Raw genomic sequence first — 26,590 nt, 5'->3', positions numbered from 1 at the left:
CGAATGCCACCCGCAGCCGCCAGCCCTCTCCGCACGGAGCCACGCCCCCTCCTTTCGGCGGGAAGCCCCACGTGACGAGAAGGGGCGGGGCCTACCTCACGCCTCGCCTCACCCGCCCTAGGCGGGGACCGTAGGGGGCGCCCTCCCGCACCCCATCGTCTCCGTAGGAACTTTCTCTTCTCTACCGCCCTTTGCCTCCAACGGTGACCCCGCAAACAGCCTGCGGCTCCAATCTCCGAGCGCCGTCCCGCCCCTCGGCCAATCCGCGAGTTCCTTCCCCTGGCTCACTGGCCAATCCCCGCGCTCGAGGCCGCGCCCGCCCCGCCCACAGGCCAATCAGGGCGCGGAGTGGCGGCCGCGTTCTCCTCCTCCTCCCTTCTCCTCCCTGGCCCCGTGGCGCCGCGGCGCAGGCGGGTACCGGCTGTGCTCCCGCTGTCCGCGCCGGGCCGCGCCGCGCTCGGCGCCTCCCGCAGCCCCCGGGGCCGCGTCACCGCCCGCCACCTCCCTCCCCCCTCCCCAGCGGCAAGCCCGGCCCGAGCCATGCTGCTCCTGGCGGCCGCCTTCATCGTGGCCGTCGTCCTTCTCCTCTACATGGTGTCGCCGCTCATCAGCCCCAAACCCCTTAAGCTGCCCGGCGCGCACGTCGTGGTGAGTCGAGCGATGCCTCTCCCCGCCCCGATCCCGGCCGCTGCTGGCCGACCGACCGCGGGGGAGCGGTCCGGCTGGGCAGGATGAGGGAGCGGGGAGGCCGCGGCCGCCGTGTCCCGGCAAAGGCCCGGCTGCGTCTGCCGGGGTGCTGGAGCGCGGCCCTCCGCGGGAGGGGGAAGGCGCGGGCTGAAAGGAGAGCCGGGGCGAGGAAACGGGCGGGCTGACTCGAAGGGAAGCGGGCAGACAGCACGCAGCGCGGGTATCCGTGTCCACGAGCAACGTTTTGCTTGTCTGTAATCAGCGTGGTAGGAGCGAGCCTTTGAGGGGGGGGTTATCAGGGAAAATGTAGCGTTTGAACAGTACCCCAGGTGCGTACCGCCGAAAGCTGGACGGCTGCGGGATGGGGAGCGACAGCCGGGGGCCTGCGGGTGCGGCACGTGGGTGCGTGAGAGCGAGTCGGGACAGCGGTGCTCCTTCAGTCGGATGGCGGGACTAGCTGTAGTTCGCCCGGGTGTGCTCTGCGTAGAGCAGCTGTGCTGTTTGCTTGTTGAATCTGCTTGCGGATCGCCCTCCTTACAGCAGGGCTTGGGGTAATGCAGCAGTTAGACCTTTGAGGTGCGAAGGCATTGACAGCTGCTCGGCTTTGGGGAGATATATATATACACACACACATATATATATATATATATTTTAGCTCCCTGCGGTGCCTTGTTTTTTTGTTTGCATTTTTGTCTGCCTATTTGTTTTAGTACTGCTCTTCGCAGGTAGAGCTGTCCCCGCTTCAAGCTGTCCAAGTTACGACAGTGTTCCTGAGTTACTTGGTGCAGTGGGTATTGCTGGGTACTGTAACTGGCTTTACAGCATCGTGAGATATTAGACCGTGAGTGAAGGCTCTCTCTTTGAGTCTCTTCCCACAGCAGTAATGCTTGCTAAGCAGGAATCCTTCTGTACTGCGTAAAAGCAAAGGTGAAACAGGATAAGGGTCTTCTGCAATGCTCACATGAAAATAGAATAATAAACAATAAAGTGTTTGGTGTATTCCATTCCAGAATATTGTTCACTTGTTTGTTTTTAACCTGATTATCCCAAATGTTGTCTTTTCTTTATGTCATTACGCTTTTTTCAAAGCTACTCTGCTGGTTCTTCTGTTTTCGAAGAACCACTTCAGTTGGCTCACATAGAAAACGACAAAGAATAATCTCGTGGGAGAAACCTTCCCTCACAACAGCTACTGCTAATTATATTAGCCACGTAAGCTGAATTTGACACAAGTGAAGGTCTCAAAATGACTATTCATAGGACTATAGAATGGCCTGGGTTGAAAAGGATGTCAGCGATCCAACTAGTTTCAACCCCCTGCTACATGCAGGGTCGCCAACCAGCAGACCAGGCTGCCCAGAGCCACATCCAGCCTGGCCTTGAATGCCTCCGTGGATGGAGCATCCACAACCTCCTTAGGCAACCTGTTCCAGTGCATCACCACCCTCTGGAGGATTAACTGTATTGATACACCAATAGAAGAAAGACTGTAGGTATTTATCAGCATCACCTTTCTCATGGTTTTGTGCAAACTGTTGACAACCTTACAAATCTGTGGGTGATGAGCTTCAGTGGCATTGCTGCTGGGAGAAGCACTTGTTTGACTTTGGCTTCAGTTATACTCTGAAAACATTCATGCAAACAAATGAAATGTGGAGCAGTTGTTTCAGAATTTTGGTTTTTGGATATAGAGGTGCTGCTAATAACCCTGATGCTGTTAAACTTGCATGTTTTGATTTCAAATGTTTGGGTGAATTGTGTAAGGAAAAATACTGGATGATAGTTCTGTAAATTTGAAACTGTGCTCATGGAGTCTTTACACATCACATGTGCAATGTGAATTCTTGCATCATATAATAGGAGTGAGTGCTCTCTGCTACTGAGATTATCAGAAGATTTAATGAAAATACTCAGGACTCCAGCACTGTTCCAAGAATTCCTTGAAGTGTTTTCACAGAAGAGGTCAAAATCCGTTTATATGATCTGTATATGTAATTCCTCCTTTGCGTGTGCAAGAGAATACCTGTAGTATTTCTTAAAGAAGGTCGTTGGATGTGTTTGGACACAGTTGTGTATATTGTTTCCTAGCAGTTACTTGTTGAAATCTCAATTTAAATCAGCTTTTTTTTTCGCAGTCAATCATTTTTAGAGGCTGTTTCTCTGTGCTCCTAACAGTTGTAGTGGTTAATATAGCTAGGTGTTCAAGCTATGAGGACAGGAATCTGAGGCAGAAAATGTGTGGTTGTTTTTTGTTGTTGTTGTTGGGGTTTCTTTCCCTCTTGTCCTCTCCTGGAGTCACTTCTGTGATGGAAGTGCTTGCTGTGTAACATGAGGTATGCTTTAGAGAGGGATCGTGACCACAGGAGTCTCTTCTAGTTAGTGAGGAATGGAACTCCACAGAACTCCAAATTACTGATCTCATCTTGTGGGGGGGGTTTTCTGTTCCATATCTGCTGTGTGTTTTGGTAACCTCAGAGGGCACTGTTAAATAGAAAGGACTTTGCAGCTATCAGGTTGATTCGAGCATCAGGTTTTGCTATGTAGTAAAACAAAATGCTTTTATATGTATGTTTGCTTTTGTGTGCTAACTATGGCAGGAATGTAAGGATGTTTGCTGCTTGTGATTGTCTTCCTTTCAGTTTGAGCAGAGCCTTTCATTTGGGCTTAGTTGAGCTTCAGCATACCTGAGCTAAAGGTGTAAGGGCCATCTCAGGACTAGGAGTAGTTTCAGCAATTCTGTGCAGAGCCCATCAGATAACGGCAGCAGGCTCTGGGTGTTCAGGAGTTGACCCATCTCTGTGTCTCAGCTTTGTAGCTCTTGCACTGGGAGCACTGTGACCTGTGGCTTGGATGCATCAAGAGGTTCAACAGGAGGTCATTTGGAGTCCAGTCAGGCACACCAGGCAATCGGAGCAGGTTACAGGGATGTTCTGTTTCAGTGGAACTAAATACCTGCTGTTAGAGCACTGTCTAGAAGCACGAAGCCAGCTTGCATCCTGTGCTTCTGCTAAGTGAAAGCTAACAAGCCCTGCTGGAAAGAGCATATCAGGTCTTCATTTTGACTGCTTCTGATGATAGTTGTGTTGATTTGGAATTGCACTTATTCATTGATCGTTGAGTTGTTCTGTTTCCTTACTGTTACGTTGCGCCTCATGGTGCATGTTAGTAACAACCTCCAACGTGTTAGTAACAGCCTTCCACCTAAACACTGAAGTTCCCAGCTAACTGATTCTGCCTTTTGTCACTGACCTATCTGACATGAGCCCCTATCTAGCATTCTTGGGTATGTCTATAAATAAAAACTTCCTTTTCTTGCTCGACTTCAGACCTCGTCTTTCTGAAGTGAACGTTAGTGTTGTCTGACAAGCCAGAGGCTATATACCTTCAAAGAATTCCTCAAACACTGGTGTAGTTGACCAGTTCATGACACTTAGCAATTTGTACAGGTGGCAATCAGCTGTGCCTCAGTGCTGTGCCAGAAGTGAGAATTGGAGCAATCTTCCACATGCGTTCATTAGTTCCTGTGCTGATGTATCAGCTGCTGCTGAAAATCTGTAAAAGATCATCTGTGGAACTGAAGTTTGCTTGAATACATCAAACTGAATCTCTTGATCCTTCTAGAGATTTATTGGATTCTTGAAAGATGCTTTGGGAATAAAAAAAATTAACTCTTCTCTTGTGAAGAATTAAATGATGCTGGGATTCTGCTGGAGTCCCCAAACATTAACACTCATCCTTTACTCAGAATGCAGCAGGAAGTTTTTCACTCAGAGGGTGGTGAGGCACTGGAACAGGTTGCCCAAGGAGGCTGTGGATGCCCTATCCATGGAGGCATTCAAGGCCAGGCTGGATGTGGCTCTGGGCAGCCTGGTCTGATGATTGGAGACCCTGCAGGTAGCAGGGGGGTTGAAACGAGATGATCCTTGTGGTCCTTTTCAATCTAGGCCATTCTATGATCTGCAGAACAGAACAAGCATCTTGAAGTCACCCACAAAGGTTGGTGTAGTGAAGAGTCGATTAGAAGATGATTTGAAGTGACTTCCTCTAATAGAGAAGTCTATGAAGCTCTGTATAAGCTGAAGTTAGTCTTTGTAAGTTCTTGACCCATTACAGCAGACAAATTAGACAAAAACTGTAGACTATGTTGAAAATAAGTTTTCTGAAGTTACATGATCACCCTTGGTGTACTGAGCTGTTTTATTTAAGTTTTGTGATGAGACACTCATAAGAAAGAAGAGTTCGGTGACTCATGGGAGCGTACTTCTAACTCTTTTGGCTTTACTGCCTCCAGGAATATGAAAGAATTTTGAAGGTAGTAAGTCTGAGGCATGTGCAGATGAGACTGGGAGCCTTTGCTCTTCCACTGATCGGCTCAGCATGTTCCATTTCTCATAGTTGAAATAGAGGTGATACCTTACTTTCTCTGAAGTCTTGACAAAGAACAGAAGTAACAACTTCCAGAGGAATGTGAATCTCTTTTTCAAATATTTAAGCCTGTGTTTCAGAACTCACTTCATCAATAAAGCATTCTGGTATTTTCTCAGTGATATGCTCTTAGAAGAAGATTCAACAAATTTTGCCATGCAAGGAAAATACAACTCTGTATTTAAGGACCGAAGGCATGTGCAGACACTGGGTTTAAATGAACAAATCACCTGGAAGTCATATCAGGCAGAGGCTTTTATCTTTGTGAAGAAGAGCAGTTGGGTCACCATCTGTGTTTTGTTTTAAATGGAGTTTGCAAATAGATTTTTCAGGAGGGCAGTGAGGGGGGTGATAAGGTGACTTTAACCTGTTTATTAGTATGGGGCTGTAGCCATCACCTTGCGTTTTCTGCAGTCAAACTGGTTATTTCCTGCTTGCATGGAAGACCACTGAGAATTATGGTTTAGAGGAAGAAAGAAAGGCTTGTGGAGGCTTAAAACTGGGATCCCCACAGAAAGGCATTCAGGGATGGCACAGGCAGTTCAGTATCCAGATGTGAACTGTGAGACGTGCTCTACAGCAGATCAGCTGTCAAATCAAGGATGTTTATTTAATAAAAAAGAAGATAACTTTTAAAATTGTGTTTGTTTACATGATGTTTTTGGCAGACTGGGTGTGATTGCTCGCTTTATGAATTTTTGGAGGGGCAGTATATAATTGCATTCTTAATAGTGATTTCAAACTTGTAACTGTTACTGTACTTTAAAAATAAGTTAATCAAAGGCAAGTGAGAGTGGTCTGAGTGAGCCTGACATAAGAAACATGAAGAAATACCACCAAGGTAAAGCTGATATTTGGGGCAGAAAGAGTTGCCTGACAGGGTGGTGAGATTTTGTTTTTTCATTCATACTCAGTAAGAAAACTAACTTCTGTATATCTTGTGTATTCATACTTCACTGGATAATATTTGAATCTCAGTACACTATTAGAGTTTTGATTTGATTTTTATTGTGGTATAGGAGTAGGGATGACAATAATGGACTAACTGACTTTCAAATAACTTCTAGGTAACTGGAGGCTCCAGTGGAATTGGAAAATGTATTGCTATTGAATGTTATAAGCAAGGTGCTTTCATAACACTGATTGCAAGAGATGAGGTAAGCATATTTGTATTTTTGCTGGCTACACTATATTAATGAAATTGGTATGGCTGAGGATAATTTGGAAATTGATAATTACTCGTTCTTTTTTTCACTGTATGCTATAAGGTGGTCCTAATCATTTAAATGAATGTATTTTCAGGGTAGAGATGGCTGCCTTTTTGAGAAGTGTATCCAAACAAAAGATTTGTGATGGGCTTGCATTAAAACTCTTCCGTTGCTATCACATGGAGTTGATGTTTTGAATGTATGTTCATAAATCTCTAAGATGACTATAGAAAAGTGTTATCATTAGCTGATGATAATGTTCTTGTTTTTAGAGAAAGTTTCTAGGGCTTCTTGAAATACCGGAGACTAATATGTTCTCATAACTGAGCTGCTTTAGCTGTTCTTGTTATCCATTTCAGAACAAGCTGTTACAGACAAAGAAGGAAATAGAAAAGTACTCTGTTAATGACAAGCAGGTAAGATCGCTGTTACCTGTAACTGTTGTGTTTCAAGATAGTCACTTCAGCATAGCTCTGGTAGTCTGTTTTTTAAAACCAAGCTGTTTGATTACAAATAGGTGAGGCCTCACTTGAATTCAAACAATTCCAATCTGTCTACGTGTGATGTTCCAAACTCTGCTACATTTGACGTTGCCTGGTTAGTACACTAACTTTTTTTTTTTCTCAGAGAAAAAGATTGGTATCTTCATCTGTAGATGTAATAGAATTTTTTTGATAGCTGCAGTTTGCTGTCACTTGATAAGTGTTTGTATTGTTCAAGATTGAGGAGAATAACTTACTTTTTTCAAGTCTCTCTTCAAGAGATCATAAATACAGCAGTTGTAATGGGGAATATATTTAGGTACTTGTTTTCAGATTTTGTTCCCTATGTTGTGCTGTGTATTGCTGTTTCCCTGGCAAAGCACTGAGGTTTCTGAACACTGAAGGTACCTTAGTAAATAAATAGTGTACTCATGCTTAATGCACTGTTTTAGTGCATTAATGCTTGCTGGACTACTAGCTGTTAAAGTAGGGGCAGCTTTCTGTGTTGAAAAAGCACAATTTCGAGATGAAATATTACCATGTTTTTTTTTCTTGATACTCATAATTGAAAGGAAAAGGGAAACAGCATTGAGAACATTGCATCTTTGATTTCCTCTTTCTCGTGTTCCAGAAGCTGATTCTTACTTTCATTGTTACAAATGCAAGCAATTTGTTTGTGATAAGGAATTTGGTGTCTATTGGATGTAATAAGTCACTTGTTTAGTCTGGTAAATTAGGAAGTTTGATATTCTCTTGAAAAGAAGCAAAGGAGGAAGATGAACACTGGGGAGCTAGTACTATAATACAATAGTACTGTGGTACAATAATGCTAGTACTAGCTGATATAAATGAAGGTATCAAGCAAACTCTGATTCTGTCTTTGCTCATTCCTGTCAAATGGCTCAAGGTGATCTTTCTGTGCATGTTGCCTTACTCAGATCAAATTTATTTTGAAATATGAAGTCATGTGAGGTGAGGAGGAGCAATGTTTTGTCCCCTTTTAAAACAAATAAATCCCGGTCACAGTTTTCCTTTAGCTGCTTGGTTGGCAACCCTGCACATAGCGGGGGGCTGAAACGAGATGATCATCGTGGCCCTTTTCAACCCAGGCCATTCTATGGTTCCATGCTCTAGTCTTTTCCCAGGGTTGTGGTGAATTTTGTCAAACACTGTCAAAATGCTCTTGTTAAAAATCTGTCCAAGCTTGACAGATGTGGGCTTACACTTTAATTTTCTGAAGAAGAATACTAGGTATACCTTCAAGAGTCTCAGTTAAAATTTCATTAAGTTCAAGACTGAACAAGCTTCAGTGTGGGCTAAGCAGGATTGTTTTAACACTAGCAAATTTAGACTTGTCTGTACTTCCACTGGCTGTAGTGGGAGTGCCCTCGTGTATCTATTGTTGAGTTGTAGTCATTGTCACAGGGAAGACTGCTAAATTCAAAGAATACAAACAGAAAAAGCAGAATGTCTGGAACAGCAGATAAGAAGCTGACAAATGAGGGCAGCTGAACAGACAGAGGCTGTACAAGAAGATTGCTGAAAGCATGGAGTTGTCTGGGATGGATTGGCAGACTGCAGAGGCTGTTACATTTGCAAGATGTCAAGCTAGGGAGCAAAAATCCAGAGGAAATACCAGTTTTTACCTGATTATATGCTGTATGCATTCTGCTCACGCATGTATATGTAATACTAAGTAGCATTGAGAACCAGGATTGTGGTGTCTACATACCTTTAGGTGTTTGATTTGGCGTGTTTTCTCTGAAGGACATTTATATGTGATTTATTTAGAATGCTGACAGTGCAGCCTGTACAAATAAAGGTGTGCAGTGGAATGAAATACTTGCCCATAGTTTTTTTTTTTGAAATTTTTAAAAACCCCTTTCCTAGTATGGAATATTCCTAGCTACTTCGCTGGGAGTGGAATTTAGCTTTTATTGAGAAATAAATGCTTCAGGAATGATCAGACAATGCTCTATTAGAACAAAACGTGAGGAACTGGAATGAGGATATTGGACTTCCTGGCAGCATAATCTGTTTATTAGGACCACATTCACAGTGCATGCTCTGGACTGGAGATAATCAACTTAATGTAGCAGAAAGGAAATACAATAATAGAAGCAAAAAGATGAATTGTATGATGTGGTGTTAGCCAATACAAGCATTTCTAGTTCCTGAGTGTATTGTTCACAGTATGATTAACTGATCTGTGGCCCAATGTCCAATTTTCATATGGAACTGTGATTATTTTTTTTTAACCTTGCTGATCTTGTGAAGACATCCAGATGGTAAATCAGTGTTATCTTAGCTCAGCTGTTTGTTGTTCTCAAACTTACGGTAAAGATAAATATTTCTAAAATCTACAAATGCCCTGAGGGGAGATGCTTGCTGGCCAACCAATAACTTGCACCACAAGTTTACTCCGACGTCCAGCTATGCACAGTGCTGGAAGGCAGGAATAGCCAACCTGCTGCACAGGAATGGCAAGCAGATTCTGTTTATGTAGCTGGGAAGTGTTGCAGTCTGACCAGAGGCAAAACTGACAAATGACTGGCTGCCAAAGCAGTTAGTTACACTTTGGTAAGCTTTTCTTCATTTTTGTTGGCATGCTTCATGACAAGTGACCCTGATGGCACTCGTTAGAAACTGGCGATGACTTTATTTCACCTGAAACCAGCTTTAAATGAATTGAACAAAGTAAAGTAAGGCATAGAAATTGGGATGAGAATATAGCAGTCTCTACTTTTATTATGGTATGTGATTGCTTCTCATTTCAAGATACTGAGTTGCCCCTGAATGTTGCTGATTGTTTAGCAGAGAGGATAGTCTCTTTGTAAATCCCTGGCCAAGCTGGAGTTGGCAGTGATCTTAGAGTTGGTGATACCACAAAGTCAGTGCTTCCTTTGGCTGGAAGTTGACTGGACAGTGCCTCCAAAACTTAGATTCTGAGATGATGTTGCTAAATGTAACCAGCAGTTTTAAAGAAAAGCAATACCTAACTTCCAGCTGCAACAAAACTTAAGACATTGCTGTCTCTTTTTTTAATTTTTGTTGTTTATTTACATATCCTCCCCTGGGCCAGTGTCTATTTTCTTTTTCTTGTGTCGTTCAAACTAAAATCCATAATCTCTTGTTCCCAGACAAGGAGTAAATGTTAAATCACGTTTTAGGCATGTGTAGCACTGTGCCACTAGTCAGTTCTTCTTTGTCTTGATTTTTCTAATTTTGTCCCTCATATGACCTAATTAAGCAGTGTGCAGTTTCTTTTGTAAGGCTTGGGGCCAACCATTCTTGGACTTAAATTATAAAATTTCTTTCATTTTCCTTTTTTTAGGTTGTGCTGTGTATTTCTGTTGATGTATCTAAAGACTATGAACAGGTGGAGAATGTTCTAAAACAGGTGAGGCAACTGTTTTACTTGTGTGTGTGTGTGTGTGTGTGTGTGTGTGTGTGTGTGTGTGTGTGTGTATATATATATATATATATATAAATGTATATATAAATATATATAAATGTCATTTCTGTGTGATGTGTTCCAAGTGGTAACATAACTTATAATGGCACTGTACTATATGAATGCTTTTTCCTGCTAGAGAGCTTAACTTCTGTCCTCTTGCAGGCTCAGGAAAAGCTGGGGCCAGTTGACCTGCTTGTTAACTGTGCAGGAACATCAGTTACAGGAAAATTTGAGGATATTGAAGTGAATTCTTTTGAAGTGAGTGATCATGCTTTATTTCATTGCAAGTAATTAGTCATTCCCCTGTTATAAGGAATAGATTATTTTACTGTGTCTTTCCAGACTGTATAAGTAGCCATATATTTCATTAGTAATGGTTTTTGTATGCATTTATAGAATTGCAAGGATTGCAACTTTTTTTTTTTTTACCTGATTATTGGTCCATGGATAGTTCAGAACAGTGAATTTTGCACCTGGGATAGGGAAGGACCTCAAGATGGCAAGGAAGGTTGATGTGTGCTTTTATTTAACACACTGTGAAAGACACTGAATTTCATATGGTCTCTTTTTTTCCTGGTGAAGATGTGTGGGTCTTTTTTCCCGTATTTTGAATCTGTTTAAGAGGAATCCATCTTGCCAGCATTCAACTCTGAGGTGCACAAATTGTTAGTAACTTTACGCAGCTTGATGGGAAGGAAAAAACAAAACAAAACGAAACAAAAAACAAACAAACAAAAAAAAAACAACACAAAAACAAACAATAAAACAACAATAAAACCCAAACCAAAATGTGTATTTAAAAAAACAAAAACATCCTCTCTTCTTTTTGGTTACTTTGATTCCCACCTCATCACTGAGCCACGTGAAAATGCTAATTAGGCTTGATACTAAATAGGCATAATATTATAGTAAGTGTAACAGTAAGTGTAAATAATCTGTTTTGTTGTTTGTACAGGCCACCTGTTGTGTTTTAGATCACAGAATCACAGAATTGTAGGGGTTGGAAGGGTCTTCCAGAGATCATCAGGTCCAACCTCCCTGCCAAAGCAAGTTCCCTACACCAGATCACACAATCCAGGCAGGTCTTGAACATCTCCAGAGGAGGAGACTCCAGGTCCTCAGGAGAATGAAACAGAAAAATTAATCTTATTTATCTACAATGAGAGCTTGTGCATATGTACAAGGATTTTTTTTTTCTGCTTCTTTTTTAGGAAGCCCTTTAAACTTTCATTTCAGTATGTTTTTGTACATTGTGTATAAATGCATTGCTTTCTAGACACTGTTCAAGTCAGTTTTTTGTAATTTGCCCTTTTTTCTTTGTGAAGGCCATAGTAATTCACATTATCAGTATCCTGAATGCCATTAACACTTGTATATGCAGTGCATTTCCTTTTTTATCTTATGGTGAGATTCTTAGCTATAGAATGGTTTATGAAACTAATACAGGAGAAAACAATTGTTTACTTTGCTAGCTGATAGAAATAGAAATCTAGTGGAGTTTGATGTTAAAGCAAGCCTCAGTAGGGATTTTGGAGAAATAATACTAAGCATCTGAAGAATTCTGAATCTGTGACTCAGATACCATTTCAGTATCCTTTTTTACAGAGATTAATGGCAGTCAATTATCTGGGTAGTGTTTACCCGAGTCGTGCAGTGATCTCTACCATGAAAGAACGGCGGATGGGAAGGATTGTGTTTGTATCATCTCAGGCTGGGCAGTTGGGCCTTTTTGGTTATACAGCCTATTCTCCAACCAAGTTTGCTCTTCGAGGATTGGCCGAAGCCCTGCAAATGGAGGTGTGTGAAATGATTGAAGTATTCTTGCTTGTAAACAAGAACATATATTTTCACTAGCTGCTAAGCACGTTTTTATTTCAGTAGTCTTGTGCAGCTCTGCTGATACCTGTTGTGTTGATGCTTCTTTGGGAGCAGTACAACCATATTGCTCTGTGCAGGGCTGTGGAAACTAAGCTTTCAGTTGCACAAGAGAGAAGAAACTCAGTTTGTTTCTAGAACTGAAGATGACCACATACAAACTTATATGTTCTATTTATCTTATGTCTAAATATCTTCTATTTTAATGAAAGGGACTTGAATTTTAAGCAGAATGGTGTTGAAGATCCCATGGTTATGTGAGGGGTTGGTGTGTAGGCCTGTGATTTCCAAGCTGATTGCAAGACAATGCTAAATGAATGGTATGTGAGCCATATGAGACAGTAAAACTTGCATGCTTGAATTGATAACCAAATCCTCTATTCAAAGTGGTTCACTCTTCTAGACATTGGTATATGTGAGCTTTATATATTGCAATGTTCTAAGCCTACATTTAAGTTCAGACAAAAAGCAAAAACAACACTGTTTTCATTATTTGATAAGATGAGGCTTGGAAGTATGTCACTGCAGTAAGACAGGTAAAATTGATTGGGAAGTGATTTTTCCTTAATCTGTTTGGTTCTAGACCTTGCATGATCGCTGTTGTTTTCCTTCAGTGTAGTGGATGGTGTTGGTCAGGATTAGAGGGTTGTGGCCTGCAGAGCAGTGGGACTGCTGAGTGTCTTCAAACTGGTGATATATTTTTTTTGTTGAATTTTTAAAGGTGTTTACCAAACAAGGCAACACAACCACATCTTTAAAATCTGTGTTTTCTTCCTCATTTGACAAAGCTCCGAGTCTTACAGGTGTTGAGTGTGTGGATGATTTAACACCACAAGCAATCTGAAGAAATAAAGCAAGCGTGAATTTAAGAGAAATTAACAAAATTATGAGAGAAATGTAAAGGCTGTTAGTAATAAGATAACACTTCTTTTTTTGTCAACTGCAGGTCAAGCCTTATAATATCTATGTAACAGTGGCCTATCCTCCAGATACTGACACACCAGGCTTTGCAGAAGAAAGTAAAACAAAGGTAAATCATCCTTCAGCAACACTGTAATGGTTATAAAGGTAAATGGTTGAAAAGGTGTACTTTATAATAAACAATGCATTTCAGGTATCATTCACTTCTGTAGTACTTCTTGAAACAGTGCATATTAAAATGTTTAAAATGATCAAACACATTGGTTTTTATCAACTTCGCTGTCCAGTGTAGTTTACTCTGGCTTTAAATGGAAGAACTGCTTAACTTTAATAGCTGAAACACTAATAAGCTTTTCTGCATGCAATCTGAATGTTGCAAAATAGCAAACTAAAGCCACTGTAACTTGTTTTGATATAAAAGCTTGATGAGCCACAATAGTGTACCTTTTTTGCACCTTTTGATATTGTGCTGTTAGGATGGTCCTGACAGATGAAAGGAAAACTCCAGTTCTTCACTGAGATGTGCAAACCAACTGTTCTATGTGAATACGTGTTATGGCACAATTTTATATGCAAGAACAACCACTATTAACGTAGAAAGGAAGCTTTGTCATTCTGTTTGGCACTACTGCTTTTTCAGAGAGGTGTATCAGTGGTTGCCTTTTTCATTTAGCTTAGCTTAAAGCAGGTTTTGACCTTCAGAAATTTAGTTGCTTCTCATCACTTGGCAAATTCCTGTGCATAAAATGGAATATCAAAAAAGGGTGCTGGCAGTGCTACTTTTGAGCCCCTGTTTATGCTGATGTGTCTGCTAACCATGCAGTGGTACTTGTAGATTAGCCACGTTTAAGATGCTTCATCTAATATAATGTGTAATAGGAAATTGAGGTTAAGTTTTGTTTTGTCTTTCACCCTTTCTATAGGAATCAGTAGGGACTGTGTAACACAATTCTTTGTAACTTCTTGGTAATAGATCTTCTGTATTAAACATACTTCCACACATCCACATAAAGAATTACACATCTGCAGATGCTTGTGTAGTTTGCACATTCTTTGTCTTTTCTTCATAATAGCCTGCTGCGGGGAAATATACTCTCCAGCAAAATGTTCTGTTGATCTCAGATTTCTGTTTAAGGGGAATCAGTGATGTGTGTGTATATATATGGCTTTTTTATATCAAAAAGGCATTGTCTTTTAAACATGTTTATGCATCGTTTTAGCACACATGAACTCTTTTTGTTGTGTGACTACCTTGATACCTTAAATCACTGCAATATTCTGTCATTTAACAGTTCAGAATGTCATTCATTTTGGTTGCATTTATTTAGTACTGCTGAGTTTAGAACATCTGTTTCTGTGGTTTGCATCTCATTAAGGCTAAGCTGTTTTATTCTGTAATCATTGCTCATAGTTAGTTTAAGCAAAAAAAGTCAGCTGCAAGGATGCTTCTTCCTTGTGTTTAATCACTAAGCTCTTTTTCTGAGATAACTGCGTGACAAATTGTAACAGTGCTTTGACTGGCTAATCAGATGGAGTGTTTGATGGTTGAGCTCTGCCTGCCTTTTTCTCAGCATGTCATTAACTTTAGTGAGACGCCCTCAAATAGCTGCTGATTTTTCCAAAACTTAAAGTACTGTAGTTGATTTTTGACATCTGTATCTCATGGATTTTGTCGACACTGGGCAGTGAATTAAATTCTGCATGGGTTATGAAATGAAGATCTAGTGACACAGACTATACCACCGTAGGAAAGCAGGTGAAAGGTGTTTGTGTGTGATTTCCTCTGCCAAAGACTCTGACTCTTTTTTTTCTCAATACACGTTTAAAAAATAAACCAGTGAGCCTGGTCAGCACATGGGGATTCACAATTTCACAGATACTTCAGATTGAAATTGAGAGAGAAGCCTGTAATTTTCTTCCCTAGAAGTGTGGGATTTTCAAGAAGTGTGTGTGTTTCAAAGGATTAATCTTAAAATGCTTTATGGATACTAAGTATTTGACTAAGTTTGAATGCTTCCATTCAACTTCATTAAATCTAATTCAATTCTTCTCTGTAACAAATTACTTGTAACCACTCTTCTTTTCCTAATTTAGTGCAGTTTGTTCTTTATCAACAGAACCATTTATCTTCATATATTTATCATTCAAACAGCTTGCCATGCATTTAGCTCCAGCATTATAGAAGCAAATAAATGACAAACAAGCTTCTGAATACTTCTCAAACCTTTTCACTGCTTGCTCTTAAAACAGATCAGACTTATTTTTGTAAAAGAAATTGTGACTGATCAAATTGCTGTGGCTGCTTTCTTCTAGTAAGGTAAAATGAGATAAATGCTCTGAAACACAAAGTGAAATACAGTGTTGGATTTTGGTGGGTACCTGTGTGGTGTTTGAGAAACAAACAAAAAAAGTAAAATCCCACAAAACAAATTCATAAGGCATTTAATTATTTAATTCATTAAAAGGAAAAACGGAGGCATTGAGGAGACATAGCTTAAGCATTTTTCTGCCTTCTGAAAATCAAATACTTGGAAAGAACACCATCTCCTTTTTTGTTGGTAATAAATTCCAAGGGGGAAAGTACTGCCTAGAAGCTGGCAGCTCTCTCTGTAAAACTGCTACTTGTGAAGGTGCTTTTTCTTTTCAGCGGATGTTTTAAGTGACAGAACGGTACCGCTTATAAGCAGCACCCCCTGCACTGAAAGACCCAAAACCAAAATTTGTCCTTCGTGTTCTCTCTCCTGTGTGTTCTGAGTCCAACTTCTAATGACATTTTTCTATTAAAGCCCTTAGAGACAAAGCTCATTTCTGAAACCTCATCTGTTTGCCAAGCGGAACAAGTTGCCAGAGTTATAGTCAAAGATGCCATAGTAAGTAAATCATTTCTTAAAGTATGACCTTCAAAGGAGAGACCAAGATGGCTTGTAATGCTTGTTTAAGAGCATGATTGAGCTAAAAATAAGATCAATTTACAAGAAGTGGTGGGCTCTCCTTAGTTTGAGCAGGAAGTTTTTTTCTATTCCTCTTTTGCGGCTGTGCGCACAAATGATTTTGTGCCATCTTTTTGAACTAAAATGTATCCAAAGTTGTCCTTTAGAATAAAAGGCTGCCTTGGGATGATACAATGTCTCAAAAGCAGGTTATGGCTGTGTTTCAAAGCACTGAACTATATTGGCTTTTTATGTATCAAATACCATTTGTCTAACCTCAAAAGCTTCTTTGACAGTCTAATTTTTCTTGAATATGAGCTTAGATCAAAATGATTTTAAAATAAATGGAAGATGTCTAGCCTTTTTGGCTATAAATGTCTAAAGTATCTGATTTATGAGTGATTAGAATACAGTAAGATGTTCTTAGTTATAAAGGAGCATTGCATTTTTAGGAATTGTAGAGATTTGTGCTGAAAATTGCTTCTTAACAAAATAAGAAGCAAACAGCAAGGACATTCTGAGGTGGAAATAAAACTGGAATTTAATATCCTTAGAGTACAGCAATTGAATCCTGTCTGTTATTATTTTACAATTCTACATTACAATACTTTTAACAAGGTTTTGAGCTACTTTCACAATAGCTTCACAAATGCAGCAAAGTGCAAAGCCACGCCTGGATTTGGGGTGGTGATTTTCAAAATGCAGTATGTCCTCACGTGGTATTCTGCACTGGTAGTTAAGGACAACCAATCCGGTTTCTAATCATAAGCATCTGATCTTTTTATTCTGTTCCTTCCAGTGGTGGTCTATTAGTTGAGGTGTGGTCTTTATGCCGTCAAACCCTCAGCTGAGAGACTAAAATTGAAACTAAAAGGTCGTTCTTGGACTGTAGGAACTCAGTTCTCTCAGGTGTGTGCTGGGTAGTACTTCACTCACATATCATCTCCTCTACTGCTCTAAATAGATAATTGTGATTCAGGAACACCCCTCCACCCCCCTTTCACTTCTGCGCTCCACAGTCATGGTGCAGTGTGTCAGGAAGTCTGTTTTCCAGCATAACCTGCTAGGAGAAAAAAATAAAGTGGGAGAAGCCCAGGAGTCAGAGTTACAGAGTTGCAGTCTTTTCTGATGAGTAGTCCCCCCCCCCACCCAAAAAAAAAAAAAAATCCACACCTTTTTCTCCTGGGGAGCCTCCCCTTCTGCTGTTAGTTGAATCTTTTATTCTGCAGTGTATTTGGCAGTTTTGAGGACAGCCAATCAAAGCCGTTGATATAAGTGAAGGTGAACCTTTTGCACAGTGTTTGAAGGACACCTCCTCCAATAAGTCTCACACAGTAGTAACCTGATTTGGGAAAAAAAAAAAAAAAAAAAAAAAAGGTTTAGCAGTGTTTTATTCTTTGAGTACAGCAGTGATTGGTGATCTGACAGAAATAGGGTGTAATTCTCTCTGAAACGTGTTCACAGGGAGAATGTTGTGCATTTTCTCTATCGGTAGGCATAGTTCAAGAAGAAACATAGAGCCTTTCTAGCATACAAAGAAATTCTTAGAAATCTATCACACCTCTGTTTTTAGGGAGTGTCTTCCAGAATGTTGCTGTATGGTACAAAATATTTCTTAAAACATAGGCTCTTAATTGTGGTCATATTTTTTACATTGAGGTATTCATTCATAGTGACATGAAATTAAGTATGATTATTATAAATAGCTGTAAAATTAAGGCATGTCATGTTTTGCCACAACTGGGTAAATTACGTTTTCCTTAATTACTGTTTTCCTTCCATTCAGCAAGGGAACTTTAACAGCTTTGTTGGATCAGATGGTTACATGCTATCAATATTGACAAGTGGAATGTCACCAGTCACTTCTATCACTGAAGGTCTTCAGCAGGTAAGGTTTGCAAAGGCCTCATAGTCACAATTCCTTGTAGTTTAAAATATGTAGAACATAATGCAAACATTGATTATTTTTTCATCAAGTAGCTGTCAATACCATGGAGGCTTGGATTTAGGAAACTGGAGCAATGTTCTTGAGCTGAAGCAGCAATGTGGCAAGAAAGCAGAGATAACTACACACTGCTCAGTCTCGGACTGGAACATAGTTAAGAATGTCTTCATATGTTTTTTTTTTTCTTGATTACATTACCTGTATGGAACTTCATGAGTAAATAATGCGCTACAATCCAGGGTCATAAGTGAATTGAAAGATGTTTCTCTGTTTCCAGGTTGTTTGCATGGGCATTTTTCGCATCATTGGCCTCTTTTACCTAGGAAGCTTTGACAGCATAGTTCGACGCTGCATGATGCAAAGAGAAAAATCTGAAAATACAGATAAGACTGAATAATCTTGAATTGAATTGAAAGAAGAATGTCAAACAGTCCTGGACAGCTTGCTGCTCAAGTGGGACTCAGCTTCTCTGTTGAAGGATGTAGACTGAAGGTACTTGGTTATGTGATAGATGAGTCCTCTCAAAAGCAATGAAAGAAAACAGAAGCTTAACTCCAGAAAATGCCAAGCTATGCAAAAGAGAGATTGAGGATTAGCTTTTTTTTTTTTTCCTTTGGTGATTTGAGCTGGAGAGAATTTGGGAACATGTAAGTCATCTGTAGGGTAGAACGTGAGAATGGACCATGTGTGGTAATTCTGGACAAATGCTTAGGTTTTCTCACTTTGGTGCTTATGTGGAAAAAAAATAACTATACCATGACAGACTGGGCTGAAGTAGATTAAAGTCCCCTGAACAAGTCAGTACTCTTGCTAATGTTTTGGGACTGTTTTTAATTTGGAATGTTAACTTTTCCTTTGATGGCCAATCTACAGATATTTCAGTCAAAGACAGCTTTCTTTATTCTGTTCAGCACACACTTGTGGAAACCTCGAGATGACAGATATTTTTTTTTTTTGGTTAATCTAAGCTTTCTCAGTCTGGGAGTAATTAAAAAGTATGACTTAATGTATGCATACTTTCTAAAGGGAGATGAAGAACCCATTCCTACAGAGAAATGCTAGGAGGTGTAACTGGCCCTTGAAGTATGCTGTGAACAAAAAAAAAAAAATCAAACTATTTTCAAGAGTGATCATGTCTTTCAACATTTTAAATCATTGGAAAAGTATTTGTCAAAGTTATACACTCTTCTTATCTGCCAGTTTTTGCTCTGGAAAGGGAAGTAGCTTCATGCTACTGTCATGCACATTATTTTTCAAAGCCACAAATGATGAGCCACACCAGTAGGTGATGATAGACTCGGACGCTGGGCTCTTAGGGTAGCAGGAATGTAGCTTTTGGGACAGGGGGCAGGGAGGAGAATCAGAATGGTATCTGTGCTTAATTTGTTTGTTACACAGAAAAACTTCTAACACAACAAGAAATTATTTAAAATTCTCTCCTCTGTCCCTCTCCTCATTTGCTTGATTTACATTATATATGAATCAAGACTGCTCCATAACTGCTTCAGAATACACAGAACACAATGTTTTGTTTTTTTTTCTAATAAATTGCAAGTTTAACACTGGAAAAGCTTGATGCATAACAGTGATGTTTTAAGGGTGCACTATATACACTGTTTATTTAATGGACCACTATAGCAAGTGCCTTGTGAGCTTTTTTTCCCAAAAGCTGTGTATTTTGTATTTATTAGCGCCAGTGTGTTGTAAATGTCAGATCTGCCATTTCAGTCAGTACTCTGAACCTAAAACTACTGTTAAGACTCGGCGTTTTCACTTCCTTGAAAGTAGTATTTAAGAGCAAAGCAAGCGAAATTGATTGTTTTTAAGATGTTCTGTATACCTATTTAAGAACGGGTATTCAGTTAAGCTGAGATGAGAAAGAATAGGTGGTTAACAGGGGAAAGTCTTAGAAATGTAACTTGGTTGTTCTCCCTCTGATTTCAGTTGATCTCTTCAAAAACTTTTGTTCACGTAGGCTAAACTTGCTTTAATGTCTGTTTTACAAATGTATTTGGAGGAGTCACACTGGTGCTCTCATTCACAGTGGTTAGAATTTCATTGGATTGCAAACGTTAAGGCATTGCAGAATACTTCCTAAAGCCTGTGTTTTAGGTCCTGCCTCTTGATTTTCTTTAGATATGTGAAGTTGTGCATGCCTATATTATACAATTAATTTTGAGAGTACACTATATTCCTGCATTTTTTTAATCAGCTGGGCTTCAGTGCAGAGAAATCTAGTCTGCATTTGTGTTTTCTGTGCTGTTTAATGTGAATGACACATAGTGGAGCATTTCTCATACATTGTCAATATTGCCATGTTTCTTAAAGCAACATAACAATGCTATTTGGACCCAGTTATCTACATTAGTTGTTATCCTGGTGCAAAAATCAAATGTTCCTTTGATCATTTGCAAAATGATACCAAAGTGGGTGAATTGGTTATGCGGTAGTTTGGAAGATATTTGCTTCTGCAAATGACTTTAGAGCAACACAAGCTTTGAAGGTCAAGTCTTGAAACCAATAAGACTTCAGATACTTGAATTTTATAGGATCTTCAACTTGGGATATTAAAAGGCTTGCATTTGAGAAATAATTCAGAAGATTAGAGTGCACGTACTGTGATAACTGGGCCTCTTAAGAATATTTCGGGTTGGGCATCTTAAATCACCAGTCACTTTTCTGAAAATCTTGACTGAAGAATGCTCCAAATAATGACTGATTGTAGTTCAGCAGGACTGTTTGTGAAGAGGAATACTGGGTGAAAGTTAGGGCCCTGAGTTAAAGGTGCTTCAGTTCACACCTGTTTTTCCATATTGCAAGAAGTTGTATTGGCTGTAAAATTGTAGGTTGCATCCCCTCAGCAATTCTAGAAATGTGAAGCAGGCAAACTTTGAAAAGAAACAAGTAAAGAATAATCTTTCTGAATGTTCCAGCTTCTGTTGTTGCACATTCGTATGGTTCATTTTAACTGATAAACTTTCCAGCTGTTTTACTGTCAAAATGGAGTTTGTTGTCAAATGCAGCAGCCTTTAATGTAAACTTTCTCTTATCTCCGTTCTAAATCTACGATCATACTCATTTTAAGGTCCAATATTAAGTGAAGGAGATGCCTTGTAATCTTGTGGAATAATGTTTGAGTAAAAAATACATATATATATATATATTTTTTTTTTTTTTGCTACTTTAAATGTTACAGAACCTCTGCATCGAAGCATTTTAGCAGTGTATTAAATCCACGAGGAACTTCAAATAGATGCAACTACCATTTTGTAAAGCTGTCAGTAATTTAATCACTTGTGCCATATCAGGCAGTGTCTTGTCTCTTGTTTTCCTGGTCAGTCTTTAAGATTCACTTTGGACTTTGATAGTCTTCTCTATTCTGTGTAGTTTCTAATGACCGTCTGCTTTAAACACAGATTTATTATAACTTTACCAAGGTGTTCATGTGCAATTTAAATGGATTTAATATTTTACTAAGACAAAAGATATAGGTAAACTTTATTTGCTGTGAAAAACTTGAGGCACTTTTAAGTGGTAAAAATACATAGTACTATTTGTTTAAAAAAAAAAAAAAAAAATTGTGCTTATTGCTTCATCTATTTTGTGCCAGAACTGTAAACTAGTTTTCAGATTTTATATTTCTCAAAATAAACGGAGGATCAACAAAACGTGTAGCTCTGAAGTTCTTTGAAGGGATGAAGAGCAGTAGGTACATTCATTTGCAAGGCTTGGCGGTTTTCTTTTTTTAATCTGGGATTAATTCAGCAGGATCCTGTTAATTTTGTAGAAGAGCAGGGGGGCAATGCATCTCCCCCTTGCTTTGGCAGCCCAGGCAGAGGTGTGCAGCAAATGGGGGAAGATGTAAGGTGCTCCATTCAGTAGTGTCATCAAACATAGGTATGACACTAAATTGATATTGGAAAGTGGCATTAAATTGATAAAATCTGCTTTTATTGTAGGATTGCTTCCAGAACTTAACTAGTACTTGTGCTTTCTGGAAGCGACCGTGAATTCTGATGAGCCAAGCGGTGCTCGTTCTTTCTAGTGGGAAAGAACAGGAATGAACAAGGTTAGGGTGGCTGTCCTTCTGAGACACAGTTGAACATGATCCTGTGTATAAAGTTATTGTACTATCTTTCAGCTTGAGAGAAAGGCTAACTCCAAGATAATACTAGTCATGGGGAAATACCCTGAAGATGGCTACTGTCAAATCCAGGATCACAGAAATTCAGTCTTTCAGAAAGCCATTCTTGCTGATTTATCCTCCAAAATCAATAATGGGTAAAGGGAGGTATGCTATGTAAAATGTTTTAAAGCTGAGGGGGCCTAAGGGGCTGAGGGTGTTCATTAGGTAATGAGAAGTTTTGTAACGGGAGGCAGCCATATTGCATTGGGAGCTGCTGATGTTTTTCCTTTTCAGTAGAATTAGCAGGCGAAGTAGATTGCTCTTCATTCCTGTAGGCATTTTTGGAAACGAAAATACATAGCATTTTTTAAAAATTAAATAAAACAGCAAACAAAAACTGATTTCAGCTAAGAGGCTAAACTACCTGGGTAGGGTTGTTTTTTGGTTTGCTTTCACACAGGGATAGTACCAGGCACACTCAAGTAGGTGGGTGTCCTTCCAGAGCTGACAGCAAAACCTTCAGTCGCTTGCTTTCCTCTGTCACTTGGGGGAGACTCTCATGAGACCAGAACCTTTTAAATGAGGTGTCTCCTTTGGAGCCACACCTCCCATCCTCTTTTATTTCCTTGCTTTTCAACCCCAATGCACTAAAGCAGTGAAAGAAGACTTTGGTCATCTGCATGTTGTGGGCTGGGAGGAGGTGAAATAATGCTATTTGCTTCTTGAACAGAAGCTTGCACAGAAATAAAGTGGTGGTGTTTTTTTAATCCAAATATTGCTTGTCAGAGTTAAAAGGGAAAAAGAAGAACAAAAGCTAGCTTGGGAAGTCTTGTTTTTGGTGGAATCCTGAATGAGGATTGTAGCATCAAACCTGCTTCATGGTGCAGTGCCACCAAGGCAGTCTGAGATTTTATTTTTCAAAGCTGAAAACAAGATTGTTTTCAGCTGAGGGGGAAATCCCCAAGTTAATTTTAAACCTTTTGAGTTAGTTCTATCTAGGAGCGCATTCTGTGCTGCTAGAGAAATATAAATAAATGCAAGGGGGTAAAACAAAATGCCTAATACTATCATGCTACCAAGCACTGAGAAGCGATTTCTTTGGTCAAAGTAAGGAGTTAAATCTGTAAAGATAACAGCTGTAAACAGTGTTTAACAACAAGTCTCAAAAGAAATGGAAATGCTTTAGGCAGCTTGCCGTTTACTTGCTAGGGAAATATGCTTTTTAAAGCTGATTTGAAGAAAGTAACGAAAATGAGGTGAGTTGGTCTTTTTTTTTTTTTTAATTTTCCAAGATATTTAATCAAATAATCAATTCTTTGTTTGTTTAAGCTTTGAGAAAATTGTAGAAGTAATTAAAAAGTTAATGAGATGAAAGTTCCCATTTGTCCGGCACGTTCTTCTCATTTCCCAAACCTTTGTGCTGAAACGGAGAAATGCTTCTACTGTTTTGACTGGGCAAATTGTTTTTTGATTCTCTTTCCATAGCGGAAAGAGAAGTGGCAAGAATGTTTTTGGCAGTTTGCACCAGGTGGGGGGATGGCTCTGATATTGTTAAGACAAGACCCTGCTGCTGTGTATGAAGGGCAGGTGTCAAGGAGGAGGTTTTCCACAGGTGCTCATGGTGCCTGTCAGCTTGAGGTGGGCGCAGCCATTCTGTCTCCCTCTTGCCTTTAATCTTGAACAGAAGGAAGGGTGGCTGAGGGATAAGTACAGTAAAAGGAGCTGAAAGTCAGGAGCTGTTTGCTATTTGGATCTGCTGGATGCTATCTAAGCGTCTCGTGCTGCTGCCCTTCCTGGAAAGCACAATTAAGGCCCCATGAAGTAAACCCTAATTGTAGGTTGAGCAGGCTTCAAACTTCTTACAGTAGCATTCTGTGCTTTGCAAGCACTTCAGGCAAGAAGGATCCACTCCACACCTGTAGCATTTGCAAGACTGGGAGGATGAAAGACAATCTCCTGTTTCAGGAATGTGCTCTGAAGAAGTGCTCATTTGTTCCAGTTAACCTGCCCCTGTCCTGGTTAAGAATGAGGAAAACACATCTAAGTTTTGTCAATGCTTTTTTTTTTTTTTTGTATACTTTTTTCAGAAAGCATTTTATACTGTAAATCCTGGCTGCTGCTGGCTGATGCTGTTAAGGCAACACTTGGAGCCAAATAGATGAGGCATCAGTATAATAAACGGTGTGACACTGAGAGCAGGCAAATGCATGTATGCCAGGCACTAAAAGAGCATTCTTTTCAAGGCTTTTTTTTCAGTTTGGTGAAGGTATCATAGATCTGTGGATGTCATGGTCTTGTGGACAGAAACAAATATGTGAGGTCGCGTACATTAGTCAATAGATACTTTGGTCAATAACTACTTTGAGTCAGGGCAGGTTTGTGTGGTAGAACAAGCAGTTCTTGCAAGCACAAGGGCATGCAGAGTGAACAGGCTGGCATAAGGAGAAGCACTGAATGTCTTGAACAGAGCACAGGTGAGGCTGTGGGTGGCACAGGTACCTCTGGTAGCATTTACGGTGCCCCTGACTGTGAGGAGCAGCCCAGTGGTTTTCATAGGTGCAGACTGCTTGTGAATTCCAAGTGGGCTTTACTGAGAGAAAGACATATTTAAGCTGTGCTAGAACACCATGAAGCAAAGGACCTCTCTGGTTGTCTTCATTGTATTTACCTTTACCACACTGAATTCTACTTTGGGGTTACTCAGATATATGTATTTTTTTCTTCCGTAAGTTATCATCTGTCTGTGAATAGAAAGTCTGCACATTCACAGTGGGAGATGTTGCAGTGTCCTTATTCATGTTGAGTCCTGTCATAGAGCAATGTATCACCCCATTCATGCCCATGACATGCATCCTGGGCAGTCCTTTCAGCATTTGCTCGCTTCTGTGCAACTTGGTTGCCCACAAGCAAAGGGAATAAGAGGTGGCAGGTTACCAGGAACTGGAGCTGCTGCTCAGGTCCTGCTGATGTTATACAAGCATGATGGGAAAAGGTGTCCTCTTGCAGATGGTCAGGCAATGGCCCTGCCATTAAGAAATTGGCCATTAAGAAATCATGGAATTGAGTTGGAAGAGACCCTTAAAGGCCATCTAGTCCAGCTCCTCTGCAATGAACAGGAACGCCTACAGTGAGTCAGGTTGCTCAGAGCCCCATCCAGCCTGACCTTGAGTGTCTCCAGAGACCATCTACCACCCCTCTGGGCAACCTGTTCTTGTGCTTCACCACTCTTCACAACAAGAGCCTTCTTTTTTACAGTCCTTAGATATATTTCTGGGAGGCTCTCAGGGAACAGCACAGCTTTGCAGGATCCTGCCCAAGTGCAGGTAAGAAGGGTACCTCACCATTGCTCTGCCCTGGCTGAGGCCTGGTGTGGGTGCTTCTGCCTCTGGGATACCTAAAAACACAGCAGTGATTCCCTGACTGACTTTATGTATTTGTTCCACTTTCCTTGTTAAATCCTGAGCCTCTCATGATGATTTACTCTGCTTACTGTCTTTGGCTGTAGTTTTGCTGTAGTTTTGCTGTTGCTTTATCCAGCAGACAAACAAGGTAAGAGTCAGCACGATAATGCAAACCTGTGAGACTTTAGTGGATGCTCATGGCCCAGTCTGGTGGCATTGTCAGTGCTTTTAAGGCAGGTCAGATGCAACCCGTTTACCACATGGAGAACAAAAGGACTTGCACTGTACATCATCATGTTTTGCTACTTTTTTTTACAGAGTCCACTTTGTCATTCTTCAAGGCACAGTTTGTTTCCCATGACTCATCCAACTGCTTCAAGTAAGCAGTTCCTAGGGTTTTCTCTTGAGGCAGTCTCAGCTGTGTTTGGCATTAGCAAACTGTGACGGCTATTTTCTCATTAGCCCTCTCACAAGGCCGGGATCTGTCACTGCCAGAGGGAAGTGCTGAGCCAGTGAGGACAAAGCATCCTTACTCAATCTATTCCAAAGGGAGTATCTGTCTGGTGAAGTTTGCTGTACCCGTGCTTGGGTGGGCCGCAGCCTTCGGCCCGGGAAGTAACGGGGCGGGGGAGGGGCGGGGGGCGGCCGCTGGGGGGCAACAGCAGCGCACGGGCCCCAGCGGAGCCGCGGAGCACCCAGCACCCGCGGGGGGAGAAGGGAAGCAGGAGGTGCAGGCGCTGCCCCGGTGCGCAGGGCCCGGCCTGGCGCCCGGGGAGCTGCGCCGTGGTTCGGAGAGGGGGTCGCCATCCCCGTCGCCTTCAGGCAGGCTTTAAGAGCCAAACGGGTGGCCTTCATCGGACTCCTCCGCCCGACTGCTCTCCCCACGAGAAGCGCAGAGAGGTGCTCAGTACCTCCATTCCCGTCCCACTCGGTGCCGCCCGCGGCTCCGCCGCCCGGTTTCCCGCTGCGGGAGGGGGCTGCTCGGGGTGCTGCTGGCGGTCGCCCCGCGCCGCGATGGAGGCGGGCCCTGGCCTTTTCTTTTCTTTTCCTTTTTTTTTTTTTTTTTTGAACACCCTCCCTGCTTTCCCCCTCCCCATTTCCCCCTTTTCTTGAATGAAGCGTGAGGCGGAGCT

At 40.9% G+C, this 26,590-nt stretch overlaps 1 protein-coding gene across 1 annotated transcript; it reads left to right on the top strand.

Annotated features, from left to right (window-relative positions):
* Window positions 1–510: 510 nt before the first annotated feature.
* On the top strand, window positions 511–21,598 carry KDSR (3-ketodihydrosphingosine reductase). The gene is made up of 10 exons (XM_042839740.1): window positions 511–648; window positions 6,180–6,269; window positions 6,680–6,736; window positions 10,137–10,202; window positions 10,422–10,517; window positions 11,865–12,056; window positions 13,081–13,164; window positions 15,842–15,925; window positions 17,772–17,873; window positions 18,208–21,598. The coding sequence occupies exons 1-10, from the start codon at window positions 541–543 to the stop codon at window positions 18,325–18,327; spliced, it is 999 nt and encodes a 332-aa protein (XP_042695674.1). The 5' UTR covers window positions 511–540; the 3' UTR covers window positions 18,328–21,598.
* The last annotated feature ends 4,992 nt before the right edge of the window (window positions 21,599–26,590 follow it).

This window comes from Centrocercus urophasianus, unplaced genomic scaffold (genome assembly GCF_019232065.1).
Source record: "Centrocercus urophasianus isolate 14NV4802_14NV808 unplaced genomic scaffold, USGS_Curo_1.0 seq_11, whole genome shotgun sequence".
Lineage (NCBI taxonomy): Eukaryota > Metazoa > Chordata > Aves > Galliformes > Phasianidae > Centrocercus > Centrocercus urophasianus.
Note: the sequence above shows the minus strand (reverse complement) of the source record. Positions and strands in the feature narration are given on the sequence as shown.